Genomic DNA, 13,023 nt, shown 5'->3' with positions numbered 1-13,023 from the left:
GCGACCAGGAGCAAGTCACTACTCACACACCCCCAGCCAAGCGCCAGTCCACGCACACCGCCAGTCAAACGCCAGTCCACGCACACCGCCAGCCAAGCAACAGCCCATGCACACACCTAGCCAAGCTCCAGTCCACGCACACCGCCAGCCATGCGCCAGTCCATGCACACCAGCTGCCAAGCATCAGTCCACTCACACCACCTGCCAAGCGCCAGTCCACGCACACCACCAGCCGCGCGCCAGTCCACGCACACACCCAGCCAAGCACCAGTCCAGCCCACACACCAGCCAAGCGCCAGTCAACGCACACCACCAGCCAATGCAAAAAAGAGAACACAAACAAATTGTAAATAGGTACAAAATCTACTAACGGAAAATCTGAAACTAAATACATTGCACTAATGCCAACCTTGAAACGGAACCAAAATGTTTAAATAATACAGACCAGGAAATTCACTTTACCACTCATCGATGCTCCCAAAAATTATTTTCTAAAACAAGCAGGCACACACAGCGCAGGGTTAGAAGGACACTCGGGGCAGTACATACACGTCTCCTTCTGCGTACCTTCCTGCCAACACACTCTACATCTCCTACTGGGAAAGTATTTTGAGGGCATGGGAGGAATGTGATCAGGAAAGTGGCAATCTTTCAATCCCGCCACAACCTCCACCACTCCAACTCCAGGAACACTTGCCTGTTCCACTACAACAAGGCTGCCTATTACCGACTCCTGAAACTTAGCAAAAGTAATCTTTGACTCAGGACAATCCTTAAATACAACAAAAGCATTAAAGGTTGCCAAGTGGAAAAGATAGATAGCCAACTTCGTATACCAAATGTAAGCCTTATGAAGAGGAGTGTAAAGTTCCAGCCTCTGATCTACTCTATCAACACCACCCATGTGCCTATTATATTATAAAATGCACACAGGTTTGCGCACTTCAGCAACCTGGCCCTAAACAGTCACAAGTGAATTGCTTTCATCATGGATGGTAGTCAGCATGTAGACAGCTCTCCTGTCTGCAAACTTCACAGCTAGAAGTTCCTTGTGATGCAACGCACTGTTCCCGCACAAGCTTTTGACAAACAAAATCTTTTGGGAAACCTTTACGGTTAGACGGGTTGTGCCACAAGCAACAGTGTCCACTTTGACCAAATCCCTGAACTACCTCACACCAGTGTAGACATTATCTACAAATAAATGGTGACCTTTGTTAAAACGTCCTCTACCAAGTCCCATCACAATTTTCTCTGTCACTCCAAAAGTAGACGGACAACCAGGGGGGTCAATCCTGGAATCCCTACCAGTGTACGCCCTGCAATTAGAGACATATCCAGTCCTACTGTCACACAGAGCATATACATCTGAATTCCATAGCATGCCCTCTTGCTAGGAATGTATTGCCTAAAAACCAAGCGGCCCTTGAACAAAACCAAAGACTCATCCACAGCTATTTCTTTCCCTAGAGCATAGATCTCAGAAAATCGATCTACAACGTGATCAATGACAGGCCAAATCTTAAAAAGACGGTCACAATCAGGGTGATCTCGTGGCAACACTAAACCATTATCGACAAAAGGCAGCATCTGAAGCAGAAGCAAATACCTATCACAACTCATAACTGCCGGAAATATAGCTGTTGCCATCAAGGGACTAGTAGACCAATATGGCTTCCTTAGCAAGCCCAACAAAAAAGTAAAACCCAAGAACTTCTTCATGTCTTCCAGATTTGTGGGAGTCTATCGGGTAGCTCTAGAGTGAGTCCTAAGGCTGGCACTGTTGTCCCTCAAAAACTCTTCAGCATACAAATTAGTCTGCTCAACAATCTCTGCCAAAAATTCATCATCCATAAACAACTGAAAAAAATGTATAGGCAAAGGTTTTAAGTATCCACTCGACCCTGGAACACCAGTAAAGTCTGGCAATGTTGGCAGCACCATGTCTGGGGCAACACAGAGGTCACCACTTCCAATAGGAGGCCTTGCAGCCCCAGGCTGCAACCCAGATGCCTCTTGCTGCACTATCGGCACATCAATGTCCTCCTCTAAGACAGGCACTTCATCTGCACTAAGAGTGACTTCATTGTCCGATGATTCCTCGTAAACAGAAAACTCACTGCCAGAATATTCCACTGCCTCCTCCTCCTCAGATGCAGAGTACACCTACCTACTCTGTCGGACGCCTGGAAGCAAATGGCTTCCAGCGCGTCAAGGGCTTCCTGATGATGTTGGCGCTGCCATCCCTGTTTGTGGGGGCTAGATGGGCAGCCCAAGGGGGCAGCGCCATCGCTTCCCTCATGGGTGGGTGTCATGACGGAGGAGTTCCGTCATGAGCATAGAAGGGGTTAAAGCGGGCATTGCTAGCCGTTTCCTTCATCTGGGCATGCATGCATTCCCATTCCCCATCTATAAGCTGCTCTTCCAAGTCCCCGAACCAGCTAGTACAAACTGCTACCATGTCATGTTAAGTCATGTCATGTCAATGCGCCTATCTCCCTTCAACGCTGCATACCAGTGGTATATAAGTCCCCTACTAGTTCCCATGTCCAAGAATGCAGTGAGCATTAATGACTTCTCCGGGTCCGCCGGGAAGTCTGACCAGATCTCACATCATGTAGGAGAGTTTGGCATACTATAGAAACTGCCCTAATCCAACTTGAAACAGGAGGGCAGCCTCAGCCAGGGTAATAAAGGAGCCATTCATGAAGAGATCCCCCATTCTGTGACCGCCACCATCTGTCCAATGGGACATATCCATGAGCGATTGCATCCTCTGAAAGGCCTGCAGCAACCATAGTGGTAGCAGGAGAACATATGGGGGTCTCCGCATCACAAGCTTTGCTGCTAATTCCCAGACTGTTGCCACCTGATGCACCACATATGGGCAGTCCTGTGACACCCTCATGGCACTCATCAGGTGTTCAGGAAGGTCATTTTCCTACTCCAGCCCAGCCAGCCCAGCCAGGAGCCTCTTTTCCCTGTTTCCGTCCTACAAGCACCACAACTCGGCATATTGGAGTTGGCCTGCTGTATAGTACAGCTGCAAGTCAGAGAGACCCATTTCACCCTCACTAGGTTCTCATTTTAGAAGATCAAGTTTAACTCTGCTTCTCCTGCCCGCCCATACCAGGGACACCAGCAGGCTGTTCAGTGCTCTGGATGTGGACCTCAGTATGACACAGATAGAATTCTGCAGGATGTAGAGACATCTGGTAGAAGGACCATCTTACTCTGGGCCACCCTGCCCATCACCGAGAGCGGCAGTGCGTTCCAGAATCCCACTGACACATGTAGGCTGACAAACATGCGGCCCATTTTAAGCTCATTTTGGAGACTCGCGATATGTGCAACATACATGCCCAGTTACCAGAATTTCACCAGTTCCCATGGGAGCTCCCTCCGGGGGAGTTCCTCCGCTGGGCATCCCGCCAGTTGCCCCATGGGAAACCGAATCTTTTTTTGCTTATTGATATGTAGTCCCAACGCCCTTCCATAGTCCTCCAGAACACCCAGCAGCATCGGCACAGAGCGCCCCGGTCAGCTCAAGTAAACAAACTTATCATCTGTGTACATGGACACTATTTTCATAGGATTTCCCACTCATATGTCCCAGTCGCAGAGATCCTGCCTCAGGAGTATCGCCGGTGGTTCCATCGCCAATGTGAAAAGGAGTGATGACTTAGGGCAGCCATATCTGGATCAGCCTCAACGCTGTGTTCCCCGTTCACACTCTCACAGTAGGTCTGGTGTATAGCAGAAGTACCCAGGACAGAAAGTCTTGTGCCAGCTCCATGCATCTCATTACCTCCCAAAGAAAGAGCCAGCTCTGGGTGTCAAAATATCCGGCGCTGAGAGAACGGCCTGCGCTTCCAGCCCCTGAACTGAATGCATTACATGAAAGAGGCGTCTCAGATTCATGTGAGTTCCATGTCCCAGCATGAACCCACATTGATCCTCATCAGGCAGATGGAGCACAGCAATTCCCCCTCCTCAAGGCTTTGCTCCAACCGCCTCCTAGTGCCCCCTACTCTTGACATGCAGTCTCCTGTATCACCAACTTCAGAGTGCGCCATTTCATATCCCCGAGCGCCGTCGAGCCCCAATTGGCTCTAAAGTACCCCGACAGCACCTCCTGTGTCACCTCCCAGAACAAAGGGTCTTGCAGCACCTCAGGCCGGAGTCGACAAAGTGGTACCTTTGGGTGCTGTCCTCTCATTGCACACTCCAGTATCAATGGCGCCTGATTCAAAGGGAACCACACCTGATAGTGCACCCCCTGCACTAAGGTGCAGATCCCTCTCTTACCAGAAACCTATCGGCCTACTGCAGGCACCTTAGGCCGGGGTGAAACAGGAAAATTGCATGATGTTCGGTGGATCTCTCTCCAAATATTCCTGTAATGCAAGCTCTCCATTGTTACCTTAAGTCCCGCTAACATATTGGGTTTGGTTCCCAGCCTAGGGGGATGTCTGTCCAGCAGTCCTCTAACGCATATTTCCCTGCCCATCTCAGTGGTATCCCATCATATGGAAGTAGCTCCCTCTCCATCATGCCAAAAACTCTCGGTCATTATAACATTAAGTGCATATATATTAAGAAAACTTATTTCCACCCCATAGAGCGAACTGTGCACCAGCACAAAACGCCCTTCGATGTAGGGCCTTGAAACTTTGGAGTTGAAAGGGGACTTTTGGGGCCATCCAAATGTAACTCGAATAAGGAGCGGTGAAAAGTTGTCCCCTCTACATCCTCTGCAGTTTCTGTACTTCCGTGTCAAGGAGGTGTGTTTTCTGCAACATTGCGATCTGATCCCCATTATGCGGAAATAGTCCTTCACTCTGTATGGGTTGTCATAGGCATTCAGGCCGTGCACATTCAAAGTAGCCATTGGGAAGCATCATGCCCTATCACTCATCCATTCTTCTCTTCCCTCAGCAGGCCCAGGCCAAGCCCCCCTCACCACCCTATGCCCCAGGGACTCAATCGGGTCACGCATTCACCAAACACCCGCATCACAGATCTTGTCCAAGAACAACTCTGCATAACACTGAAACTTCCCCTCCCCACAGATAAATATTCGTAAACAAAAATTGTGTCTTCCCAACCACACTGTACCCCTGTATCTACCCTTATACTCAGCACTCAACCTATAATGTATTGTGGGAGTGAGCCCTGCTCCGGAAGCCTCCAATCCAATGCAAAAAAGCAGAAATTTGCTGAACGTTTGCTTTTTACTTTGCACCTTTGCTGTTGTAGTATATTTCAGAAAGCACTTACTCCCATCCAGAAGTTCAGATGTTGAAGGCAGTTTACCAAAGCTTGTGTGTTAAAAATGCACCAAAAAGTTGAAGAAAAAATGCATGGAAAGAGTTCTAATGCTAAACTACGCACACACGAAAAAGTAAAAATGTGTGAAATAGTGTATGTTTTCTTCAAGCATGGCAGACTGCTTTGTCTAATCAAAAGGGTCTTCTCGAAGGTGAAATCCTTAATTTCGGGCTGAAGAATCCTTTCGTGATGTGCAGTGACACGCATCCTCTCTCTTTCACAGATTCCTGTTGTAATCATCGACCGGATTCCTAAAGCGGACAAACCCCTGTCCCAGTCCTTAAACAAGACCTGCACATCTGCTGAATCGAGGCTGAGGAGAAGGTGAGACTCGACTGCAGCATCCATACACCTGGGTCATCAGTATGGTTCAGAGGCCATCTAAGGAGACATCCAGGAGAAGGCTATCAATAGATCCAGAGAGGGGGTGTAGAAGAGAGACAATCTCAGATTCAGAGACGTCTGGATGGGAGTCAAGGCCGGACTTGCTATTTTGCCACTCTGAAATTTCTAAGAGGGTTGCAGGGTAGTGGGCTGCTTTATGAGCTCATGGGCGGCCATTAAACAACCAAGCTGTATTGTCCCCATCCCAGTCACTGTCCCCTGCAGAGTGGGAGTGGTTTGAACATTTAGGCCTGGGCTGATTATAATTTCTAGACTGGCCTTGATGAGGGAAGCCATCATTTGCCATTGATACAGCAGGAGGGAAGATGGGAGGACATCTCTAGGCCATGCTAAAAGGTTGGAGCAGTGTGGAGACTGTTTAATTAAACTTAATCTGTTCTTGATTATCAAAAAGGAGAACAAGACCATTGGTTACTTTTAAGGGGAGTGCAGCTAGAGAAAGGCCATCTTGATTTCTGAAAATGGATACTGGACTGGGGTTGATGCAAGGCCATGTGCTAACTTGGACAGCGGGGGCTTGCGGGAGGGAACCGACCATTAACACATAAGAGAGGAGCATAACAGGCGGGCAGCCGCCAGCCTTAGACTCCACAATTGAAGCATTTCAAATAGAAGACCACTGACCATTGAGAGGGGAATGGTAAAGGCAAGTTTCAGTTGGGAGGCCAGATTCATATCCCAAAAAGCTATTGTTGCATATGGAGTTCATCAATAGGTCATCCATTGGAGTGGCGTAGGTGGGACGACATCTCCAGAACAACAGACCCAGTGGTGTCTCTAGAAATGCGTTTTAGAGTTTTAGGAGGGAGTATGTATTCAAACACACCACTTATATTTCTTTATATATGTTTGTAATGATACTGTGGGCCATGTGGGGCACCAGCTTTATGAAATCTCAACCATAATTGACATATCAGCGAGAAACTAATACCCCTTCCCACATTTTTTAAGTCTTTTATCAAATTCATTTGTACGTGCACAGTTCTACATGTAGAGACGATATCCAAATTCATAAAACTACCTTCAGACATTTTCCTCTTAAATCACACTTCAAACACCAGAGAGCATATCAAAATCAAATATCTACAGTTTTGCAGTCATGCAAGATTGGCTTATTCATTCAAATGCCACATGTACAGTATGTTTCAGAAGTAATGTGTTTTCAGCCGCCATTAAAATATTCTACTCCTTTGAATCAAGTATTTTTTCAGAACATCTTCCTCAATTTATTTGATCTAGCAGGCAACTTTCTATGCAAACAAAACACAAAAACATAAAAGTAATTGTCTATCACGTTTTAAAAAAATTGCTCTTCTTTATCTTTCAAATACCTCCAAGTAGGGTAAAGAATATTCAGTTATCCGACACCCCCAAACATACGGGAATCTAAATCAAAGGGAAGAGCTAATCATATCACCCAAAAAATATAAGCACCTTAAACTTCACCTGCAGTTTTTTTTCAATAAAAATTACAACTTCAGCCTTTTTCCAAACCTGTAGTGCAAAATGCAACACTTAGGACCTGATTATAAGTGGCTCATTAAATTGCGATCCCTGCGTAAACGTCTGTTTGTACAGGGATCTCAATTACAAGTGGTGAGATGTTTATTGCACCAAGTAAGCACCAGGTGTGATAAAGATTGCATCCTTTGTTAAACGAAAAATGCCCGCTATCTATGCGGTAAGCAGCAAAAATACATTATTTGCACACAAAAAATCAGAATATGTGATAGTTATCACATTTGATAAATTCAGAACATCTCGATGTCAGATCTTTAATCGAACCGATAATTGTCACATCCAACAGGGCCTACTTGTAATCAGGCCCTGAAGGCTATTGAGGGAGTCTGACTGGGTGCTACATCTATTGCACAATTTATTTTTATGAGGACAGTAGTTAACCTTTCTGCACTTAGTACTAGAAGAACATCACACAAACTTTATCGATTTCTACGAAATTCTTTAGAGATCTGGGAAAAAATGTATCAGTGGTGTTCAAGCTGGACGTTCTTGCACCTAATATCAAGCAGTATCAAAAACTTCAGCACACAACAACTGTGTTCAACTTTTCAAGATGGGGGGCTGGGCTCTATCCCATTTCCAGTTGTCTGTGTCCAGCATGTCCTTGAGCCCACGGTGTAGGGGTTTATCCACTGTAATCTGCTTTGTAATAAAAGTCATCTTTGTGAGGGTAGAATAGCCTGGCCGTGTGGTGGGCTACCACGACTAGCTGTATCACCTTCACACCATTAGAAACAACATCCTGCATACATGGCCAAGAAGGTTACCAACTCAGGCGAAGACCAATACATTTTCAACAGACTGCAATTGAAGACATTTTGTAAGGAAAAGCATTTCCCCACAAAATAGAAACCTATGCATTACTTTTCTCTTGTAAATGATCATCAGTCCTGTTCTAGGGCTGATGATGCTATTCGACAGTAATTTGCTCTAAACATGCAAATAAACATACATACATACGTACATACATACATACATACATACAGACAATGAAGTTCATAGATTCAGTTCATCACTTTGGATAGATGTTGCAAAGTTAGGACAGTTCTAAGGTTTTTGCTTCAGAGAATATAAATATGTGGTTCATTTTAAGGTTCCTTTAGTCAGGGCACTTTGGGGGTTCCAGAATAGAGTCTTAAGTATCAGATGGATTGCCTCCTCAGTCATTCCAGAGGAGCGGGATGAACATGTAACAGGAAATGATTGTAGTTTTCATACCCAGAAGTTCTGCTTCATCTTACTTAGCCCTCCGGCAGCTTTCCTCTTCCCTATTTCCTTGGCAGTTCAGAGTTTGAGTCAGGGGTGTAGAAGTGTCTTTTTATCTCATTTAGGTATGGTAATACGCTTTTTTTGGCTTAGGACATTCCCCTTTTATAGTCATATTTAATAAATTGAGAAAGATCACAATCCCATAAAAAAGAACCATAGCCAGGAGGATGTTTCCTAAATATATCTGTGATCAGACAAAGTGACTCAAACAACTTTAAGATGACAGATGTGTTTATTCAGTAGGTCTCCTGTTCCGTATCTATGAAGATGCAGAATTGTGCCCTACTCAGATAAAAAAATGTATGACAATGATAGTGAGTTAGACATGCTGGGAGTTCTTGTCAACACATGAACACACCTCATTCTACCATGAAGGGGCTGATGAGTGAAAACTAGATCTCACAATCTTATGGCTTAAAAGAACTGACAATATTCTCAAATGAGCACCACTACTGACACACCTTTTCTCAGATCTCTAGAACATTTTATAAAGACTGTTAACGTTTATGAGATGTCCTTCTAGTCTTAATTGGTACAAATTCAACCATTATCTCTATAAAAATAAATCAAAATATGAAAGCAGAAGCTTGATTTGACAAAAGAGACAAACAAGAAAATTTAGTATGTTGAAAAATGCAAATGTGATCACCTTACTGAAGAACGGGAAGAAATATGGCCTATGTGCACTGATGCAATGAGGGTGTGAGATCAGCAGGAACTCTGGTCCTATTTCCTCAAAGTCCCTCAAAGATTAAAGTCACTCCATATCCACACCCTTTTCGGCTTTATAAGGCACCGTCTACAAAATGCCGCTCAGGACAACCAGGTATCTAAGCACTGTCCCTAATTTCATACAACCAATTCCCAAATGTCCTCTCCTTACCGCTCCATCACACTACTCGATCTACAAACTCGACTTCCATATGAAAAGATGCATACTATGTCAACCACATGGCCTTCTCGTACATAGCACACCTCAACTGCCCACTCCTTAAATGCAGTCCTTGATCCAAGAACACATGCCTCTGAATGTACTGTTATCAAAGACAAGGGTCCTTAGCTTACATATTTTGCAAGGAAAAAGATAAAATATAGACCATGATAGGCGACTATATGTGTCACTGTCCAGCCGGACAGGATATTTTTATTTTCAAGAAGTAAGACTTGTATTTCAAAGATAAGTCAACAGGCACAATCCTGTACCAAAGAGAACATACAAGGTGTTCGAAAGTTTTAAAGCAGGCAAAAAAATGAAAAAAGAAATGAGCAACTTTGGCCACTTTTAAGTCAGTGTTCAATTGAAGTAGTGCCAAAGGAGGCACCAGACACAACAGAGTTTAACATAATAGTTTGGTTGTGAAGGTGCTTTACAAAAGTCGACGTTTCGATCCCCTATGCTCAAATGTTTGGGATCATCATCAGGACTGACATATTATACAGCTTTTGCCTGACAATTTAACATACACGAAATTTAACCGCCTGTAAGAAGGGGAGAAAAAGGAAAAGAGGTAGGTAACTTTTAGAAAGTTATGTACTCAACCCTGAATAGGGTTAATTAGTCCCAATTCAACCAGGTGGTATTATTGCCGACCTGGGCGCAGTCCTTCTGGAGTAAGGACTTCTGTGGAGAATCAGACAGGCGGTGTGTTTATGCCGACCTGGGCGCAGTCCCTCTGTAGTAAGGACCTCTGTAGCGATGGCTTGGGGCAGGTTACATTAGCCGGATAATCCGTGCGGAGGGTTTTGCAACGATGTGCAGTACCGGAGCTGGCGGAGCGGTGTCCTTCTTTCAGCTCTTTAGTATGTTGAAAAATGCAAATGTGATCACCTTACTGAAGAACGGGAAGAAATATGGCCTATGTGCACTGATGCAATGAGGGTGTGAGATCAGCAGGAACTCTGGTCCTATTTCCTCAAAGTCCCTCAAAGATTAAAGTCACTCCATATCCACACCCTTTTCGGCTTTATAAGGCACCGTCTACAAAATGCCGCTCAGGACAACCAGGTATCTAAGCACTGTCCCTAATTTCATACAACCAATTCCCAAATGTCCTCTCCTTACCGCTCCATCACACTACTCGATCTACAAACTCGACTTCCATATGAAAAGATGCATACTATGTCAACCACATGGCCTTCTCGTACATAGCACACCTCAACTGCCCACTCCTTAAATGCAGTCCTTGATCCAAGAACACATGCCTCTGAATGTACACCACTTCTGCCATTTTAATAGTTCCATAGTTGTACTTAGTGTGTCTGTTCTCGCCCTAGTGTTCCGGGGGTTTCAAGCGGCATCACAGCTCCCGCCTGCAGCTTCGCAAGCATTGATTCTGCGGCACTGGGATTTGCACCTCAATTAGTGAATCATCTGGTGATCTCCCCTTTCAAACAGAGCCGTGGACCACAGAAGATGCACCAGGTGAGTGCAACAGGCAAAGGCATGTCACTGTGAAACAAAGTAACAAGGTCTAAATGTATTGTTCCTCTCCAAGCCTTGCTAATACAACTTATCTTTAAAAGTATTTGTAGTGTTCACCTTCCCCTCATCTTTGTCACTATTCGAAACACTAAGGGACCGATTCCGATGTTGGACGGATTCAGGTCCGTCCGACATCGGTCAGGAGCCGTAACCAACCGACCTGCTGTCGTCGGTTACGGCCCTGCAAGTACGATGCGACTGAACCCTGTTTGGTCGCATTCGTATGCTTCACAATGGAAGCATGCATTCAGAGCGTAATGCATGCCTGCATTGTGTAAAGCAGGGGTGCAGTTCCTCCCTGCACCCTGTGGCTGGCACCCCAAGATGCCTGCCACCGGGTGCAGGGATCAACAGAGGGGCACCACAGGTGCCCCCAGGCCGCCATTTGGCAGCCTCGCACCGTTGGGGGCCATGCTGGGGGCCCAAAGAGACAGTTTCCGACTGCCTTTTCATGCCAGAATTACCGGCACGAAAAAGCAGTGAAAAACTGCCATCGTACTCCCTCGGTCGTAAAGAGGCGACCGGGGGAGTACTGAAGGATTTCCGGATGGCAGATGGGCTCTTTGAGCCTGTCATAAGCCATCCGGAAATCCGAGTCGGATTCCATTCCGACCGAACCCATCAGAATGGCTCGGTCGGAAAGGAATCTGGTCGGCACATACCGATGTGGGGGAAGGGCTCCGAACGTGGTTCGGATCGCTTCCGACCGGAATCGGAATCGCCCCCCTAGTGTGACATTCTACATAAACTACCTACATATCGTTTATGTCATCAGCGCTGATACAAGGACCAGAAGGAACACTAGCACAATTTACTTTCATTAGGTGTATAGTGAGGTAATGTACATTGCTGGTAGTGTGCACACTACAATGCAACCATCTCAATACACTTTGCCCATTTAATACATCATGCCCATTTTTTACATGTTGCCACTTCTTGGCTGTTGTAAGGATGAATGTCCGACGCTTTGTGGACAGCTCTGCCATCCTTACCATTTATATTTTTAGGCCTGCCCTTTCCAGTGTTCGGCAGTCACTTTGACTTTCTTGAGAATATAGGAGTTGCTCAACATTATTTTTTTTGTTCCCCTAGCAGAGCCAAGAACTTGGAGTCAGATGTGCGAATGGTTTTACAGTTTGCAGGCCTTCTGATTCGACACATCAGAGATTTTGTTTGACCTATCAAACATTTTTTCTAATGTATTAAATCCTTTCAGTGATTCAGAAAAGATTTTCTGGATCTCTAAATGGGTTTAGAAATAAATACAGAATCATAAATTGGCAGAGACGTATATAGGGCATCTCTTCCAAATTTCGATTCGGTATCCTATGTGTCAATCATGTCAATGGTTTGTGACTATCATTCCAGTTATAAATCTTTGGTTTGTTACTGACTCCCAAGTTGAGGTGATAATTGATTCGCAGAGGCAAATGGACAACCTATGTAACTTCCTGTTTCGGAAACAGGTGGGATTTCTGGAGGATATGTCGGGGGCGGGTTGGGGGGTGGGGGGTGCCAAATAGAAATCTTTTTTTTCTTCCTGCTGCCCCTGAATTCAGGCTGGTTTTTTTAAAGATCCATTTGGGAAGCGATCAATGGGATGGTGGACTGTTGACAATTGCAGGCCACTATTCCTGTAGTTGTAGCCAATGCCAGGAGGTTGCTAATTGCAATCTGTCTAATGAGTAATAACAAGAATGGTCATTCTTTGACCCTTTGCAATTCTATATTTTGTGAATAAACTTTTTAATACATAAGTTAGTACAGAAAATTAGATTACATTCTCAAAAAGTCAATACCCAATTTATGACTGCTTTTTCTGATTGTAATGTAAGTACATCTGACCCCATCCTATAGTGGAGGGTGGCTACCAGCCAACATTTTCTTAGGTTATGGGGTCCTGCTATTTTTATTTTTGAGAGGATTTCATTGACTCTTTTAATGAAAATCTGTTCAGTCTCCCATACATGGGTTCATACACTTACCCTTGTAGTTTACATCAAAGGCACAGTAAC

At 45.1% G+C, this 13,023-nt stretch overlaps 1 protein-coding gene across 1 annotated transcript in view; it reads left to right on the top strand.

Annotated features, from left to right (window-relative positions):
* LOC144754529 (uncharacterized) overlaps positions 1 to 13,023 on the top strand; it is a 148,428-nt gene that overhangs the window by 80,933 nt on the left and 54,472 nt on the right. Inside the window, exons 2-3 of the mRNA XM_078642453.1 lie at positions 5,555 to 5,655; positions 10,801 to 10,948. Coding sequence (XP_078498579.1) covers positions 5,555 to 5,655; positions 10,801 to 10,948 — 249 coding nt within the window. The remainder of the gene's footprint in view (positions 1 to 5,554; positions 5,656 to 10,800; positions 10,949 to 13,023) is intronic.

This window comes from Lissotriton helveticus, chromosome 1_1 (genome assembly GCF_964261635.1).
Source record: "Lissotriton helveticus chromosome 1_1, aLisHel1.1, whole genome shotgun sequence".
Taxonomy (NCBI): Eukaryota; Metazoa; Chordata; class Amphibia; order Caudata; family Salamandridae; genus Lissotriton; species Lissotriton helveticus.
The sequence above is the reverse complement of the archived record's forward strand: the minus strand, read 5'-3'. Positions and strand labels throughout refer to the sequence as shown.